Source organism: Pleurodeles waltl, chromosome 9, assembly GCF_031143425.1.
Source record: "Pleurodeles waltl isolate 20211129_DDA chromosome 9, aPleWal1.hap1.20221129, whole genome shotgun sequence".
Taxonomy (NCBI): domain Eukaryota; kingdom Metazoa; phylum Chordata; class Amphibia; order Caudata; family Salamandridae; genus Pleurodeles; species Pleurodeles waltl.
In genome coordinates this window covers 178,613,078-178,632,345 of record NC_090448.1, presented here as the reverse complement: position 1 = coordinate 178,632,345, position 19,268 = coordinate 178,613,078, and the positions used below count along the sequence as shown (strand labels likewise).

General features: G+C 39.7%; 1 protein-coding gene across 13 annotated transcripts in view; it reads right to left on the bottom strand.

The window, feature by feature from the left end:
* CADPS (calcium dependent secretion activator) overlaps positions 1-19,268 on the bottom strand; it is a 1,450,780-nt gene that overhangs the window by 497,974 nt on the left and 933,538 nt on the right. For 5 of the 13 annotated variants that reach the window (XM_069206525.1, XM_069206528.1, XM_069206521.1 and 2 more), the window contains 4 exons: positions 5,130-5,231; positions 4,934-4,997; positions 4,449-4,572; positions 1,568-1,585 (listed from right to left, as the gene is read on the bottom strand). In XM_069206525.1, coding sequence (XP_069062626.1) covers positions 1,568-1,585; positions 4,449-4,572; positions 4,934-4,997; positions 5,130-5,231 — 308 coding nt within the window. Of the gene's footprint in view, positions 1-1,567; positions 1,586-2,416; positions 2,486-4,448; positions 4,573-4,933; positions 4,998-5,129; positions 5,232-19,268 lie in introns of all 13 variants that reach the window. The other 8 variants (XM_069206530.1, XM_069206533.1, XM_069206523.1 and 5 more) reach the window with 3 other exon arrangements.

Below are 19,268 nucleotides of genomic sequence, written 5' to 3'. Positions count from 1 at the left end.
TCGCAGAGAGATTTTTGCATCAAGTCACCATTTTTGAATGTCATGAAAAAAGAAATGCTACAAACTGATTTCAAATATAACAAATTAAGAAAACATTTTATAAACAGCAGAAATAACGTAGAATCAGTTTGCTTCATGTTTGTCATTGTGCTTTTACCCCTTGTTCCATTCTATATTGAACAACTGTCAAAAATGGTGGAAACAGATTTCTATTGTTTGCACCAGATTAAAGTTTCTCTGCCACAGCCCTGCTCTTTGGACTCCAGGACTGGTTTCTACTGAAATAGACACTGAAAAAAGGACGTTGTTCCTTCATAAATGTGGTGCAATGTCTTTTAATTTTTGTGTTGAACTGTGGGTCGCCGGAGTGTGCCAGACTAAACACCAAACATAATAGAGATGGGATAGATAAAGGAAGATTGTAGAAACACAAAAAAAAAAAAAAAAAAAGTTCTGAAAGGCAGACATCTACTAGGTGCATTTACTAAAAAGAAGCCCTTCAGGAGAGATATGTGAAAAGGACCAAGCTCAATTAATATTATTTACTATTCTAAATTACAATGCTGAAAATAATTTAAAATGTACTGAATCGGGAATAAAGTCGATTATGGTGTAAGAGCAAATATCCTATCTATGTCTCAACATGGAGACAGCTTGAGACCCTAAACTTTACTATTAAAGTGTGAGGTGCAAATCCAGTATAAGGTTGGAGGATTGAGGTTATATTATAGATTGGGAAGGGGAAAGGTGATTGTTAACCTATGGTTCAAGTGAAAACATAATTGTCTCAAAAAATATAAAATTGAATCCATTTATTTCATACCAAATAAGAGAATATTTTAAACTGCTGCAAACTGAACACGAGAGTTTTTACAATTGTTTTTAAACAGCATTTTCATGGGAAACTGGGTTATTGATAATATTCAGAGCTGTCGAATTTGTAAGTAATCAGTGCCTGCCTACATTTTTATTGTTTGGTTTTGTGGTAATGTATGTGTTGCAAGTTTCGAACTATATTGGGATTTGCATTGCAGTGTGTGGATACAGGCGTATTAAGGTAGTCTCTGAAATGAAGACGTGTTTATCAGCTTTGTAAAGAATTGTTACATTTGAATGTATTGTTATCACCATATCTTATTTTATTGATTCACTACATTGAAAAAACAAGAGCGAACACAGGTTCTGAATGTAGAGAAACACAAATATTTGAAAAAGCCAGAAAAAAAACATGAGAAAGGAAAATGAACATTAGCCACGTTGTATGTGTCTCTGATATGTGTTGTTTTAAAGATAACATGTCAAGTTCGGTAAGACTTGGCATAAAATGAGCTCTGGTTAATCTGGAATTAGGAGAGATGCCGCCTCGGAAAGTAAACTGTGCAGTGGGTTTGCTGTGTGCTATGAAATGTTGCACAAAGTGTTGTGTATATAGACAGCACAAATTAACTCCTTAAGTATTGCTGTAACTCCATCTTGGGTATCAAGGAGTACATAATTTAAGGAGCTCAAAAAACGAAAATATAGCTGTACAGTCCTATTAGCTAATAATGCATATACGATTGTTCACCTGCATCCTTTTGATTCTCTATATAAAAGAGAGAGCGACAGGGAAAAAAAGAGAGAGAAACAAGAACAGATATGCAGGATTAATGAGCAAGTGGACAAAATGTTCCCCCCATAGGCGTGACACAAGACATTTGGAAAGGAAAAAATAAAAAGCTGCCAATTTAATATCATTTCCCAATAGAATTCCTATTGGGCTCCATCTTAAGAGATGGGCAAAGCTATACCACGCAAACATTAGATCAGTCAGACTGCGTTTCAAGGGAAACCAAGTTGTGCAACATGCGACACCCACACAGAGGTCCCATGTTACGCTCACCGTCAGGTTAAAAAGAGGCTCAAGAAAAAGAAAATCATTTCCTGACAACAGAGAAAGACATGTACGGTTTTATGTAACAGGGAGGGGAGAACTGTCCGGGAGTCGTACACTGAATTAGTTTCAAGATCTACTCAGAAAAAAAGGATGGACAGAATTCTGGTGCACTTTATCACTAGTTCTTGGTGTACTGTAGCTGCTAAGGTTTGATTGTGTACCAGTGACAAGCACTTGACAAATTGGGGTTACACAAAAGCAAAGTAAAAATGCATTCAGGTCACAGACATAAAGAATAAAGGAAAAACTTACAGACAATCTGATTTTATCACAGACAAATGGCTGAGTTTTCTAACCTGTTTCAGGCTGATAAAAAGTGACTGGACTTCTCACACTGGGTTTCACAGACAGAAGCAACAGACAAGTCAATGCTAAAAAGACTTGAAGCGAGGAAAGTGAGTTGGTTTGGATCTGGAGTTTTTGAGGTAATGAAAACAGAAAGAGTGAAGACAGGATGGAGAGGAGGTGGTAGGTACTCACGAATGGTTAAATCCATCACTTGAGAGGCCAAGCAGAAGACAGGATGTTCATACATTTCTCTCTTTTTCCCTATAAAAGAGGATTTGGGCATGCAAGAGGCTTAGGTCAGAGGTAAAGAGGTCATAGGTCAGAGGAAAACTTTTACATTAGGTTAAAGGGGAAAAAGCTGTAGAGTAGTAGGGATACACACAGGATTAAAGAAAAAAGAGTTTTAAAATTGAGAGATCTTCTGGATTAACCATTCAGCATGCCATGAGTCACAAAAGAGGCTGTGACCATGATACTAGGGTTCTTGATTGAATTGATTTTTTCAAGAATATAGTGATCCAAACATCATGAATAAAGGGAAACAGAATATTTTGGATTTAGGCTCCAAGATACTAAAGACTGAAAACTTTAGTATCTAAGGCTTTTTGCGGTATTTCTTCATAAACATAGCCTCAAGCAATATTACTACAGGCAATATTTACATAAGTCATCAACGAGACTTATTCGTGTCAATTAAGATTATTCATGATAAAAGAAATACCATACACTTTTTATGTATGCCACACAGTAGTAATATTCTGAATTATTATAACACACATTGGACTATGCCCATGAGAGAAAACCTAACACATGCAGCTGGCGGATGTTGGGTTGTTCAAACAAACAATCCCAGCATGCTCTGAAATCAATGGCACAGCCACTTTCATAGAGATAGTGTACAAAGTGGCTGTGCCACTAACAGATAGGGGAGGAAAAAAGCAGAAAGGAGCAGGTAGTGTGGAATGAAGAACTTCTCTGAAAAGAGCTGAAAAAAGAGTTTGTTGCTTCAACGTACTCCCAGACCTAAAAGTCACAGCGCAAAAGAGGGCAGGTCATTAACACAACCAAGAAGAATTAAGGCACAAAAGGAAAGTACACACTAAGGTGTTCTACTTGGGAAATGAATGCATTTTTACTTACAGATCTTAAAGTTTGTTTTGCAAAGTATAATCTGAAAGGAGAGAGCAGATCTTACCAACATGTTAGTACTGGTAGTTTAATAGCCCAGGGAAGCTAGCAGTTTGGAGAAAAAACCGTTGAAGCCAAGTCTCTACTAATCTGAATCTTCCTCAGACTACCTTTTAGGCATTAAAAATGTATATTACAGAATTCACTAACTAAACTTACTACTTACTGAAATACTTTAAAGTTATAACACTCCAAAAACTACACGTTTTCTAAGTCAGTAGTCCACTGGTTACCAACCTAGTAAATATTCATTTAGTGCCCAGTTCTTTGTGTTTCTAAAGGGGTGGACAACACAGAATCAGTCACAACTGGTACACAATTCCCATTGAAATAGAGATGGTGACATCACGTACAGATAACCCCTGGAATTAACAGCAAGGGGAATGTGGCCCACATACACGAGAATTACAACAAAGTATGGTAAGAATTTACCTTCATGCTTCAAAGGATAACTAGACTCAAATCCAAGTCAATCTCCATAGAAATTAAAATCTGAGGGGTGACGTTTTAACACTTACTTTGTCATTTTGTTTTTCTTTTTTTTTCATTGTTTTCATATTTCTCACAAAAAAAGGACTTTTGGTATATGCCTTCATTAAAGTGCCTAATATTCGTTCCAGGACTAATCACATTTGGAGATTGATCATCAAAGGTAAAGATACATGCTTGGGAATCTCGCCAACATATTTCAGTAATGAGATATCGATCCACATATGACAAACATAATTTAAAAGAATCCAGGACACGGTATAATGAGGAAACCAATGAACCACTAAATCTAGCCATGGGATAAAATATAATTTTATATTTCACCCACCATAAAGACTTGAAAAAATTGGCAAAATTAATAGCATTAATAACTTTTCTATGCAAAGTTTTTTCATGAGAAAGATTCCAGCCAAGTTTTGTGGCTGCATTCTTGTGAAGGAAATTACATATGTGTTCAATGTGCAATTACTTCAAGTCATATTTTCTTTTGAATTATACGTTGGGCCTGTGTGTAAATATTACTTTTTGTCATCAGTGAAAGCCTTACCTTCAATTTTTGCATATTCTGATAGTCGAGTATAGTTGGTCAAAGCTGCTTGCTCTAAGCATTTACGGATGACGTTTTTTACATCTTCTTGAGGGACAGGAGTCACTATATCTTTCATAAGAACCTTGGCATACAAAATGGTTAAAATGTCATGTTATGCTATTTTATGTTTCATTTACAAATACTCAAGGTAAGAGTAACAGATCCAGTCTCTTCTTCTCTAGGGTAGCTATAAACGTATCTACCTGCTTACATATATGCCTATCCAACAGACTTTCTATCAATTACCTTACTTCAAACACTTATAAGCAGAAAAAAAACAGAATAATTTGAGAAATTAATAGATTTTGCTAAACTAGAAAAACAAAATTACAAAACCATTTTTCACGTACACATTAAAACATCCTATTTACACGAGGATCAGTTGTTAATAAAATTACTTTCTAAAAGCTAAATATAAAATGTATCAATGGATGCACGCTTACCCTTTCCAACAGTGACAGAGTAGCTTTCAAAGCACCCTCAGGTCGACCAAATGGAAAACAATACCTACAAAATATACATTTTTTATTTTTTGCTGGTGCAACTTTTTTTTTTTTTTTTTACAGAATAGGAACACACAAATAAAGAGAGATCCACATCAATTAGCGAGTGGACAAATGGGACATGTTCACGTTTTACCTAAAATGTGTGATCTGATTTTCCAGAAGCAATCGAAGCCTTTCTTTGATTTCTTCAAAACGTTCTTTTTCTTCTACTGTTACAGTTCCTATTCCATCAGGCCTGGAGGAAATAATACAGTGATACTTCAAACTTCCACTCGTAACGCCAACTTTATTAAAAAAAAACATAACTCGTATTTTCGAAACTGAGGAAAATGCATAGAAGATTTTGGTCTGAACCGGCCAGGCAGGGAAGGAAACAGCACACTACGTCACGAAAACAAACTCCAGAGTATAAACACGAAACAAAAGTGCTTTAAGATGTTCTACCAAGTGTCCCTTTTTGCACCATTCTGCTATGCCCTTCCATATGTGCTCTCCTATGTTCTATGTTAATACATTTAATATAGAGAAAATTACATTCCTTTATAAAATAATTCTGCATTTTAAAGCAATACTTCCCTTTCATCTCTTCGGTGGCATATTTCAACTTTTAACTGATGCTATTATCGGAGCAGTCCTCAAATGGAAATATTCAGTCGTAATAGCTATGTTTGATAATTAACTGAAATAACTTATCTATTATTACGTTTTTTTTAGAAACGGTACAGATCACAGAGACAACTTTGAACATTCTCTGCATTTTGAAAGGACGAGATTGATTATCAGTACGGATTCCAACTTTATGGCACTGTTTTTCATTTTCTCTCTGTATTTATTCATATTTATGTATTGCTTTATTTTGAAATGTACCGATATTTAATTTGTGTTCTGCTAAACAAATTAAGTTCCAGCTAGCATATGCTCAGATTTATTTTACCGATGAAACTACGCTCACACCTGAATGCCTGGCAGGTTGTTGCGCTAAAATACAATGATACACTCAAATGAAAATATCAGCATTGTAGTAGCATCCGTGTCTTGCCAAGTGCACCTGGTTAAGAAGCTCACAACTCTAAATTTAACTCCCCAACTTGTCGATCTTCAAAAATGTTAGTTTGGCCTTCTCCAGTAACAAAAGAGAGAGAGTTAATGAAAGAATCTACTTTCCGTGTTTTTCCATAAAAAAAAAAATACAGACAGGCGATGCAATGTTTTACATCGATAAATCACATTATTTCTGAAAAACTGAACTATGACTGTTGATAGCATATACAGTCGAGCAAGTCCCTCTGATGCCCGTTTCTCGGGACCACTTACCACAAGGATTTTAAACTCTACCAATGGCTGTAACGTCCCACGCGATTTCTTTCAAAGCAGAAAAATAATAATTGTAGGGCTAAACGTTGGTGAAAACGTTTTAAGGACCTACTGCGCCTTCTAACAAACACATGCCACAAATAAACTTAAAGCCTGTTTTTCATGTACCGCATTTTTCGGTCGGCTGACCATTACACCATGGAACACAAAGCGAAATGTAAGGTGATACAAAGTGCCAGTGTGTATTTCCTCTTTTCTTTATCCCTGGTTGGTTGCACAATGTCGCCGTCTCCGAATATTTACACCACACTGTAATCCGCGAGAAGTGGGCAGGCACCCTGACTAATCCACTCACTATAGGAATCGGCGCTCCAGACTGCGAGCATGTTCATTCACTATTATCGACATGCAAATAATACGGATTTGTCTGTTACCTATGCACTCCCCATCTACCCAGTCTCCTTTTTGGTAATGCAATTCGTCTGTCTCGAGCTAAACAAATGCTCCCACTAAGAGGCCCGCTTCACTACTGAGTCTTAGCAAGGAAAATCCTCAATAGTAGACATTTTAGCCATACAAAGGGCTTGGCAAGGGGTTGCAAAACGTCTAATCTACCTCCTGTCAGGAGTTAATTGGTTAGTTTTATTTTCCTTTATTTCAGGACTGGAAAGGCCTAACAATAAAGTTGAAGATCTGTATAGCGATATAGTCAAGGAAGGAGGCGGGCTTTTTTGCTCATGCCACCTTCTTGCGTGTATTTCACAAAGTGACTTCATTGGTGTGCCTACGGTATTTCCGAAAGATTATTATTCTGCTCTCTGCTTACACTGGGCTCTGATAATGTACAGTCTGGCCTTGATACAGTCACCACGAGACAGGCACCTGGCCAGCAATGGTTTAGTGACAGGTCTGAACATGGCTGTTTCTCTTTTGATATTCTATGTTGGCCTTTATTCTTTGAAAGAGTCTAGGTTTTCCTGTAAGCTCCGAGATAGGAAATATACAAAAAAAATTCTGATATATCTTGTCAATGAATTCCTTGTCCAACACAAAATCGGTGAACTTTCTCAGTGGGTAATACGTAGCATGCCGCTTATAATCAGTAGTTTAACCATGTATATTAGGCATGCTTAAAAGCTTCCTTTGTTAAAAAAAAAGGAAAGAAAAAGAAAACAGAAAAACGCGTGCCACTCAATCGACGTACACTCATAAAAAGTGAAAATAGACTAAATGTGGCATACTATTCTTAAGGAATGTATCTCGCATCATCCACATCAGACTGCTTTCTACAGCACCACTACTCAGGGCCCTTTAAAAGACAAGTGAATGGAAAGTAGTCCTGGGAAATGATTTGTCAACATACTGTGCGGCCGCACGAGAAAACAGCCTATTATAGTCAACACAGCAGTGAACCTACGGTTGCCCACAGGTTCATGGCAGACACTCCTGGAGCTCCCATGGGTGTCTAGAAGGACCTGCCAACTCCAGCCATCGCAAGTGCGAGGTCCTCTCTTCTCAAATAGCTGCGGACTATATTACATTTGACACGATGAGCAGCTCTTGATTCTACCTTTCAAATTTTCGGCAAAACATTTTCTCACTGTCCTTCACAAACTTGACATTTTCGGCGGCATGATAGGAGACATGTCATGTCGGCTGCTTTTCAAGTGCTTGTCACAGTGGTTAGCACCAGTTCTGTCATCTTTACTCTCCTCACGCTCTCCCATCTTGAGCCATGTCACAATTCATAATTGTTCTAATGTTTTTGTCAAATTTCAAATACTATCTCACAGCTGCACATCCTCGGCGGTGCTGGTTATGTTAATTTTTATGTTGCTCATCTTCCCAGAAGCAGGGCATCAGGAATACATTAAGTTATCTTAAATGCACGACCTCATCAGCGTGATGCACACGTAGCTAAAACCCCAAAGGCTAAATAAAAATGTACTATTTAGTTCACATTCATATTGTATTTTTTTTACATATGCCATCCTTTACAGAAACATATTTTTCAAGAGTGATCATTGGTAAAGGCATCTGTGAAACGAAAACTGACCAGTAAGACGGGGCATTGTTTTGATGCTCAGCGGCACAGCAAAGTTACCATGGCCCCCAGGTCGAGAAAAGTAAACGCCCCCTCCTCTCACTCGATTCCCCCCAAAAGCGATGGTCAACCTCTCAATTGGTCGTTTTTCGGTTTCAAGATTGTTAGCGGTTCTGCTATTCTACATATTGTTTTCAGAGTTCTCTAAAGGAATATTTGTAAGACGTTTTAATACACAAATGCAAGTGAACGTGGGTGAAAACGGGCGCGAAGTTAGAAATAATTTAACAGAAGGGCAAGGATTTAAAACAAGTATGCTAATGTCTGAAATCTAGTGGCAAATTATGCATTTCTTTAGTAAAGTGAAAGTCAGATTCAGGCGGTGATCCTATCTCTTGGAAATTGTGCAACTTTAAAAAGTCAATTGTATTTTCATGGGTTCGTAAAACCTCAGAGACTGCTCCATTGTACTCCACAAACTGCATGGCAACTGATAGTGGAATCCGTAGGAAATTATGCGGTGTACTTTAGCCTTTAAAACGTCACTGCACTTTTTTTCAGTGCCAAACTACACTACAAACCCTTTACATCAATCATGCTCAAGCTAGGACTATTACATGTCCTGTAAATATACTCTACTTCAGCGCTATTTTCATTAAAGTGTCTTTTTTGCCTACTTGCAGCGGCTGCTGGACTATCCATAATTGAAAGAAAACAATGTTATTGAAAGCAGAGTTGTATTAAAGCAGTCCCCTCCACACCACAGTTAGGGGAATGGTTGCGGAAAATACAAGGGAACAATGGTTGGCTAGCCTGAATAGAGGCATATTGCCCGTTATTCCCCATTCACCTGGCAAGCATGCACTTCACTGTGTGGGCATAGCAACACTAAATGTGATATTTTACACCCTTGTGCCGTGAAAATGTACCTCTGTGACCCAGCCACACTCAACTCCCAGCAAATTCACCCACAACAAAGAACCACCCTCCATTAAAATTTGTCTAAACCTAGTAGCAAATACATGTACATTTAGAAGGGGGAGGGCATTGATATACCAAGGAATTGTTGAGAATATTTGTGGCAAATGTTTTAATTTCACAATTAAATTATTTTAGTCAACAATATATATGATTAAAAAAGAACTCCATAAGTGAACGCACCTTTACTACACATCATTTTACACAAATGACTGGTAATAGAAAAATGACCACCATTTTTCGAAACACATCATTGCCTAAAGTTAGACGTTCGAAGGAAATTCAAAGAGCCTAAATCCTGATAGTCAAATGACATATGCATCACAGACAACGCCTTACACCATGCTATTGAATCTGTGATTGGAAAATAGTACTTCTATCAACACTGGACACTGGGTGTAATGCACGCGTATCCAATTGCACGATCCCGTTCACTTTTAACATTGGTGGATAGTGTTCTAAATCTGCAGTTAACCACGAAGCTGCATTTCTGTTCACAGTCAACAATAGTGTAGTTATGTGCATTGTTGCCTAAATTTCATATGGCACAGACATGGACATAACTTCGTAGTTTCCAAAATGCCCCAGTGATGCACATTTCATTTTTAAGTTTGTGTTTAGTGTGAGACAGCAAAAGTAAGATTTTAGTACAGAGGCTGAAATGCAAAAAGTGATAGGGCAAGAAAAATAAACATTGAATATAATAAGACTAGTGAGAATCTAAATAAATAAATGAAAAGATATGCAAATGCACCTATGCTACAGAATAACGGAATTAGATAATGATTAATGGGTAGGTGAAGGGTTAAAGAAAGGGAAGATTATCTAATCGTGTTGAGGGAATGTAACAAGATAATCATAAAAACCGTAAACATTAAAACAAGTTAGTTATTATCATCTACAAACGTGCAATTGTAACATATGAAGATATCATTATAAAGGGTTCATACAGGAAAAAGCAACAGGGTACCGTGATGCACGTTTTAATCAGCTTACTGTTCATGGTACAGGCATTTGCACCAAAGATTCTGTTGAACTATCTCATGATGATTGCAATGTGTGGCACTCAGGTTACACACAAATCGCTATAGTAGGTGCCTGCCTATGTTTTTTTAAGGTTGGGGGATAGTTACCACAGTTGGAATCAAAACACTTTAACGAGAGATGTGCATTATGTGTTACACTCTGCAGGTTCTTGGGGCATGGACAGGTGTTTTTAAGAGCAGATGCAGGTTAGATGCAGTTTACAATATGTGATAACATGCCAGATTACATAATTTACAAAATACACATTGCTAGTGCAGGAGGGATCTGATAGAAAATAACCAGAAAGGAGTAATGGCGCTAATCTTTAATGGGTTGAGATCATCACAGAGGATGGGAACAAGTGAAGACACTTTTATTTGTCCCTTCCTAACGCTTGATAGTTCCACGATCGGATGTGTGGGAAGAGAAGGGAATGTGGGGATTGTCAGTTTGCCGATGATGATGTGGTGATCGTCACTGTACTGAGGGCGGGATAAACGATAGTTATGGTAACTGTCAGGAATAAGGCATCAAGAAAACGGGATAAAGATGTGAGATCCAGTCTTAGTGATGAAGAGTATCTCATGATTGTATACTGAAAGATTGAGAGGAGATTTGCAATGTTAGCCGCATAATTGTGAGTGAACCTTAAATTGAGGCATTTCAGAAAGTGGATTAGTAATTTGGGAAGAGGGTGGCAAACCAACTTAATAATAACACCCTATTTACTTGTCAATATAGTTATCAGTAAAACTCGGCTCAATCCTTATTATATGTGGCACAAGCAGCAAGCACTTCTCCAGAGGATTGTCTGTTAAGTTCGAAGAGTTTCAACAAAATTAAAGCAAAAAAACACAAACCTGTTTAGCAAAATGAAAAACAGTCTATCAAATTATACTCTTTTTTTTTTTCTCCCTCTGTGGCTTGCTGCAAACATTCCCAGCAACCAGAAACCCAAGATGGCTATCCCTATTTTCTATTTGGAGTAGCACTAGACCACCCTTGTCATTCACCTACATATCAGGGTCCAAACAGTTTTTCCATCCTCCTGGGGTGGAACTAGAGAGTCTAGGATAGCCCTGAGGGAGAATGGGAACAGTCACTGCTGAACTGGCACATCTAAGCCTACAGAAGAACCTCCAAGGCTCACCTTTATTCTGCCAACGGTTACCATCCCCATTAGGTGTCTAATCACTGTGAAGATATTTTTTATTCACAACACCACTACATTACTGGACACAGAGACATAGGGCCAGATTACGAGTTCGGCAGTCCGAGGACCACCAAACTCGCGGTGGCGTTCAGAACGCCCCACTCCTGGCGGTCAGACCACCAGATTAGGATCCTAGCAGTCGGGCCACCAGGAGACCACAACCACCATCAGGTTCATGAATACCGATGGGTTGGTGGAGGTCAGAGTTGTGGTCAGCCATGGTGGTGTTGAGTTTGGCACCGCCGTGCTGATCACAACTCCCCTTTCTGCCTGCCTTTTCATGGCGGTTGCGGCGCCATGGAAAGGCTTGCAGAAAGGCAGTGCTGGGGGCCACAGGGGGCCCCTGCACTGCCTATGACCATGTCCTAGGCAGGGCAGCCCCCCCGGGCAGCTCCTTCAGAATGTGCACTGTCTGCAAAAGGTGCTTGTGGGAGCCAAGGCCAATGCAGCAGCACTGTTTCCACCGGACTGACCAGCAGAAATGCCATAATACGACGTTTCCACAGGTCAGCCCAGTGGTAACATCGTAATATGAGAGGGGTGATGCTGTCACCTTGACGGCAGCCTCACCCCCACCGTATTGACGATCTCGGTGGCAATGCAGCCAAGATCGCAATAAGGCCCTAAGCCTTTGCGCCTGGGAGCAAGGCTGTTAACACCCATCCAGGAATGTGCATTGAGACTCTGCAAAAAGTGCTGAGATGAAAACTGTTTCTATACGCTTCTCATCAATTAACGTTATAACATCTACTTTGTCAAATAATTAGATTTTTTTATACTAAGTGAAAAATAACTTTGAATAATTTTTTAATCATTTTACCTTACTGAGACAGAATGTAAGGATTGTAATCCAATCTCAGCTTGCTTCAGAGTAGGGCAATTTTACCCTCACAATGAAAACACTCTTTGGGCAATTATTCACTGTGAGGGCATATTTGTCTAATGTGCAGTATGCCACAATTTTACATATTAGGCACGCAGCCTTGGAGGTTAGAAGGAAGACTCTAGGGATGGGTTCTCTAATATATAAAACGTTTATTTTTACATGACAAAACACTTTTTCTTGCATTTTATCACCTAATGCTTTTCAAACCACAGACCGGCCAAAGCACAATAGTGCTACCTGGACCACATATTTTTGTCATATACGTGGATGGTTAAATACACACTGCAATGAACATGGGGCAGCTAAGATCCATATCACTAGTGCAATTTTGGTGTTAAATTACTATTAACTTACCGGACAGTTAAATAAACCACATGAGTGAAAACAATCTTAGAGTACCGTCTGAGGGAAAGGGCAGACAGATTGTGGCCCTGGCTGACAGTTAGACAATGTACAGAGCCATAACACTAGCAACAACAATGCCTAAACATGGCAAAAAGAAGTTCGAGGTGACCATACAGAAAAGACAACTTCGATACTATGGAAATCAAGAAGAGAAAGGAGCGGTGTGAGTATTTACTTGACTGTTATATGTGGACTGTCTATTTTCTTAGTGGGTGAGTGGCTGTTGGTGCAGTGGTGTTTACAACTGTAATGATTGAGTATGATGGGGTTTGTGACTGTTAATAATAATGGTGTCCCTATGCAAATGATACCCATGCTTTATATATATATTACCTACTGACAAAAGCTGTACCCCACTGACCTATTCAAATGACATGCACTTTGTGATCTGCATGGTAGACTTTCTTTGTAGCATGCATAATAACCCTCTGTGCTAGCGCTACGCTACCTTAAGATGAGTCAAAACTTCCACTAGACAAAACTCTGATCTATTTCCATGAAGAACATTAATCACAGTTTAGTCCTCACATTTTTATTGTTGCTTGAAAACTGTTGGAGGCAATAAATGCAGCAGAAGGTGAATTTGAAAACATAATAAACTTGCAAACGTGGTGTCCCCCATGAAGTCAGCACCAGGCACAGTGATACTGGTTGCACCACCCTAGAGCTGGCCATGTGCAACACGTTTTGGGTGGTTATGGGGTTCGGCAACAGGCCCTGCCGACAACCCCAGCTGCGCACAGCCTTTGGTATGGTTGGTGGTTATAGGGGGATGGCTGCTGAACCTATTCGCAGGTCAGGCCCTGCGGCCAACCCCTGCAGTGCACAGCCAAAGGTCATGCACGGCTGTGGTTGGATGAATGCATAGTAATTAAAATTACTTTATGTTAAAAAACAGTAGAAATTCACTGAAAAAAACAAAGGTAACAGGGACCGTATAGTTAGAAAGTAGAATTAAAAAAACATAAAAATTCACTTAGAAAAACAAAGGTTACTCGGATGTTATAGTTAGGTTGTTAATTTACTCCCACAACACCATAGAAATTTAGTGGTTTTAGTTAGTGATATTTCAAGTAACCATAACTGGCGCCCTAAGGTAATTATGACTCATGCCCTTGCCATGCTCTGCTAATTACCCCAAATATTACTGCACTCATGACAACCTCTATAATGCCAAATGTCATTAAAAATATAAATGAAACATCAACAGTCAAATTATTGAAGAAAAAACTGTGCATGGCTGTGGCTCGAGTTATAGTTACCTTAGGACGTGAGTTATAGCTACTTGAAATAGTTCTAACAATAACTTGTGCGCTAAGGTATCTATAACTGGTACCCTCACATTGCACTGCTCATTGCCCTACATATTACAGCACACATGACATCTTTGGTAACATCACTGATAATATCAATGCAAGATTTGTAGTAACATTTTTTACAAAAAAACTGTGCATGGTGAGGGCGCAAGTTATTGTTACCTTAGGGCCCGAGTTATAGTTACTTAAGATAACTCTGACTATAACAGGCTAAATTCTATGCTTTTGTATGTTTAAAATGTGAGCCGAACTATAAAGCCTCTGTAACCTTTGTTTTTTTTTTCCAGTGAATTTCTATGGATTTTTTAATTCTATTCCCTAAGTATAACGTGCCTGTAACCTTTGTGATGTGTAATCGTCACCAGTGTGTAGTTATAGTTAGGACCTAGTTTTCATACAAAAAGCTTTTTTTGTTCTACCAATAACATTGACACTGTTTGAAGAACCTTCGTGAAATTTTTAAAACGATTACTACAACTAGTTCAGTTGCTGTGTTGAAGGTTTCGGGGCGATCCGTCAAGCGGGGCCAAGAAACCAGTCCCAAAATGCCTTTTCCCCCATGCATTATCTCCATAGGGTCTTTAGAAATGACTACAGCCTGAACAGCTGAAGTGAATTACACCAAATGTGTCAGGAACCTAGGTCTTGGAGTTTAGATTGTGCTTTTTGTTATTTGGTGTAAATCTGTTCAGTAGTTTTGGAGATATTAAAGGAAAAATAAATATAGATATCTGGGCACAGCCTTAGCACAGATCTCACGTGAGATCTGATTGGCTGGCAGCTCTTCAATCAGGAGGTGCTGGCAGCCATCTTGGGACTAATATGAATGATAGAACCCCATTGAAATGCATTGTAGTCAATGACAGGTTTTGAGGGTCACAAAAAGGAAAAGATATAAAGAGGGTTAATGGTAACAGATTTTAGTTACAATGTACATCATTTGTTGATGGTACCATACTAATTTGAGAAATTGTGGTGTGTTATAAGGTGATTTTACCATGTGAAAAAGCCACCTGCAGGGATTTCATGAATCATGTTAAGAGAAAAATGTTTTCTCATAATTTACCCATAGAGGTAATGGAAGGTGCTCCAGAAGCTAAAATAAGAGCGTATCTTCTGTAAATACACACTATCACTCTTAGCCATATTAGAATGAAGTCTGACATTCTCATTAAAACATGTATTTCTAACAGGAGCAGCCTGTCGGTTGAATCCTTTGTATGCTACTGCAGCCTTCCTGGAGTGTTATAAATAGGAACTAGAGCGCTAACAGTCTTACTGACGACAAAAGTGTGGCACACCTGAAGCCATCTTGATGAATTAAATTGGTAAAAACTAAAACATTTAATTTAGAAAGGAACAAAATGAGGGGGTTCATTTTGCCATATAAATTATGGTTAGTGCTGTAGAAAGAAAAAATAGGAGACAGTTTAAGTGAGTTCTCAGCTCCCTTCCTCTCTTATCCCATTAAAACATTCTGATATGCAGACTAAAACATGCACTTTCAACACCACCATTAGACTGCCAGTTAACTCTGATGATCAGCAGCCTTACTAGAGTGTTGTAATGAGTAACTAGAGTGCTAATATTCTGAATTTATGCCAAAAGTGTGGCACATCTGAAAGCCATCCTGATAGAATCAAAGAGAAAAACTGAAAGCATTTTCTACTGAGGGTACAGCAGTAAATGAGGAAATTAGGGAGCTTCATCACAAATAAGTCTTCCAAGATGGCCACCAGAGAAAAAAAAGATCCAAATGTAGCACAAATATCACCGACATGAATCCCAAGTATTGCCCAGTGACAAAAGTGTGCAAAACACTTAACTGTTTTTTTCCTTTTGCAGTTTGATATAGCGTAGACTTGACCCAAAAGTAAAGAAGTGCTTTACATGAGCATCAGTTACATTACATAAGGACACCTTCATTTTGGTTTTAGGCACGGGGAGATTAAGTGATTTGCCCAAGATCACAGGATGTTGCACTGATGCCGAAACACAAACCTGGTTCCCCAGTTGCAAAGTCTGCAGTTCTAGCGATAATGCCACATTCTCTCCCCTACGTGTAATATATATTCAAATGATTAACTGGATAAAAAATATAAAGATAGCAAATAATTTAAAAGTGCTTTGTCACTATTTGAGAAGTCAGAAAATATGTCCCCATATTAGATTTATAGAGCACTAACCATAATTGCTATGGGAATAAAACCCTCTAATTGTTATAATTTCTAACGGAAATACTTTAGGTATTACAATTCTGATTACATTAAGGTGATGTCAGACAAGCCACACCTTTGTAACAAATATAGAATATTAGCAATCTAGTTGGTCATTAGAATACTGTGGGTAGTTAGAGGGCAAAGGCACAGACTTGGATAATTGAGGGCAGGGAAGAGGGTGCAGAGGCAACATTCTGAGTAGGCAGGATGGGCAGTGGCAGCACAACAGACCATGGAGGGGAGGGCAAAGGGGGGCAGGGGCAATGAACCAACCATGCAGTACAGGCAAGAGAGGCTGTGGCAATATGACAAACCACTGAGGGCAGAAGGAAGAGGCCGTGCAATAATACATGCCAACATACCAGCTTCAGGCAGGAGACTCCTGATGGTTTTAAGCACAAACTGGCTTTATTTTATCTGCTTCCTGCCTAAAATATTAATTTTTTCAATGTAAGCCGAAGAAGAGAATTGAATCTCCTGATTTCATTTTTCAAAATCTTCCTCTTGCCAAGTAAAACATGTTGGAAAGTATGTCACTTTGGATCACAGAGGGCAGGAGGAATGGCATAGGGACACAGACTCAGATAACAGAGGGCAGGAGTGAGAATGGCAAAGGCATCAAACTGACCTTACAGGGCAGGCATCAGGGGTTGCAGCAGCACAATTCACCACACAGGGCAAGTGGAACTACAGTGCAGCACAACGGTGTATGGAAAGCAATAGGGAGGGGACATATTGGACAAAAGAATGCAGAAGGCAAAGAGGTGAGCAAGTTGACCATACTGGACAGACAGGAGGGACAGTTGCAGGATAATGGACCATGGAGGGCAGACAGGAGGGTGCAAGGGCACGACAACGGTCCAGGCAAGGCAGGAGGGGATAGGTGCGTGCACATGGAAAATGGAGTGCAAGGGGACAGGACAGGAGTTTCAAGATGACCATGGAGGGTTATGTGCGATGGGTACTGAAAGTACAACACACGATGGAGGGCAAAAGTGAGATCATTATTGCATACACACAGACAACTGAGGGAAGGTGGGAGGGGGTCAGGGGCAGCAAGTTGACCACACACTGCAGGTGGGAGGGTCCCTGGCAACACATGAGACCATGCAAGGCAAGCAGAAGGGTTAGTGGCAGCACAACAGCCATGGTGGACAGGAGGGAGGGGGCAGGTGCATGCACAATGGAACATGAAGGACAGAAGGGATGGGTGGGCTGGACACAGACAAGAGAGGGCAGGGGATGGGGCTTCACAACAGACCACACAGGGCATGCAGGAGGAGCAGTTGCAGCACAACAGAGCATTGAAGGTATAAGGGAGTGGCATCAAAATGGACCATTGAGGACAAGAGAGAGGGGCACAGGTAGGGACAGACAGCAGCCTTCTGATCATGCTTGGCAGATGGGAGGGGTAGTGGCAGCTCAACAGAACAGTCAGAGTATATAGGAAAGGCAGTGGCAGGTCCTTGGAACATGGTGGGCAAAAAGGAGGGAACAGGGACATGCATACAGACATCAGGGGCAGGGAAAGGAGAATAGGGGCAGCAAGCTAAGCACAGGCTAAGCAGGAAGACAATGATGGGGCACAGAATAAGGCAACAGATGGCAGGATGAGTGGGCAGGGATATCAAGCTAAATGGAGGGCAGTGGCAGCATTTGGGACCTTACAGGACAGGAGGTAGAGGGCCGGTGCATGGTCTTGGAAAACAGAGGGTATGGAAGAGGGGGCAGGAAATGCAATCATGGGAGGGTCAGCACAATACCAGGCCAGGCCCTGTATCCACCCTTCACCATGCATTGCAATGGCCATCTTACTTAACATTTAAAAAAACCTAGAAATTCACTGAAAAGCCAAAGGTCACAGGAACGTTAGAGTTAGGAAATAGAATTAAAAAAAGAAAAACCTTAGAAAGTCACTAAAAAGCCATGCATGTCTAATTAACCCAGACATTACATCAGTCACAACATCTTCGTGATATCATTGGTAATACCACTGTAACAGTTGCAGTAAAATTATTGATGAGAAAACTGTGCAGAGAGAGGGAGTGATTTATAGTTAGCTAAGGGCATGAGTTATAGGTACTTGAAATTACTCTAACAGCTGAATTTCTATGTTTTTGTGCATGTAAAATATGAACCTAAATATAACTTCCCTGTAACATTTGGTTTATAGCAGTATATATCACAAATGGCTGCAAGGATGACCTTGGGTCAAAACTGTTTAGCCGGTAATAAATCATCTTGATTTCATCAATTTAGAGTGCCGACTTTTCCTTGCTGTGTATAGGTGAGTGAGTTTCTGTCTTAATTTGACAGAAAGCTAGCTCTTCGTCCTGATAGAGCCCTTTTTGTGATTTGGTGTAAAACTGTTCAGTAGTTTTCAAGTAATTACAGAAAACCACCAAATTGTATATCTAAGTACACAGACCCTTCATGGGTCTACAGATCTCATGCCAAGATCTGATTGGTTGCCAATACTTCAACCAGGAAGTATTGGCAGTCATTTTGGGAGTCAGACTCAGCTGAGCCCCCAAAAAAGATTTAAAAAAAGAAAAGGGGGCAGGGTGGGGACCCCCTGACCCCCTAGGCCTTGTGGTCTGGTCCCTCAGGGACCCGGCTTGGGCCAAAAAGCATTAAAAAAAGCATTTTTCAGCTAAATTGTGGCAGATTCATGGATCCTGGAAAAAGAAACAAGCACTGTCTCCCGCACTTATAAAAGCTTACCTCCCGGTTGGCCCAGGTACTAAGGGCACAAAATACTGTTTAAGATGGGGAGGGACAAAAGCAACAAGGTGATGGATGGAATGTTTGAATAAATCTCAGCCACTGGCAATTGCTCTGGTTGCACCCCAATCCATCATTTTCTGCCCA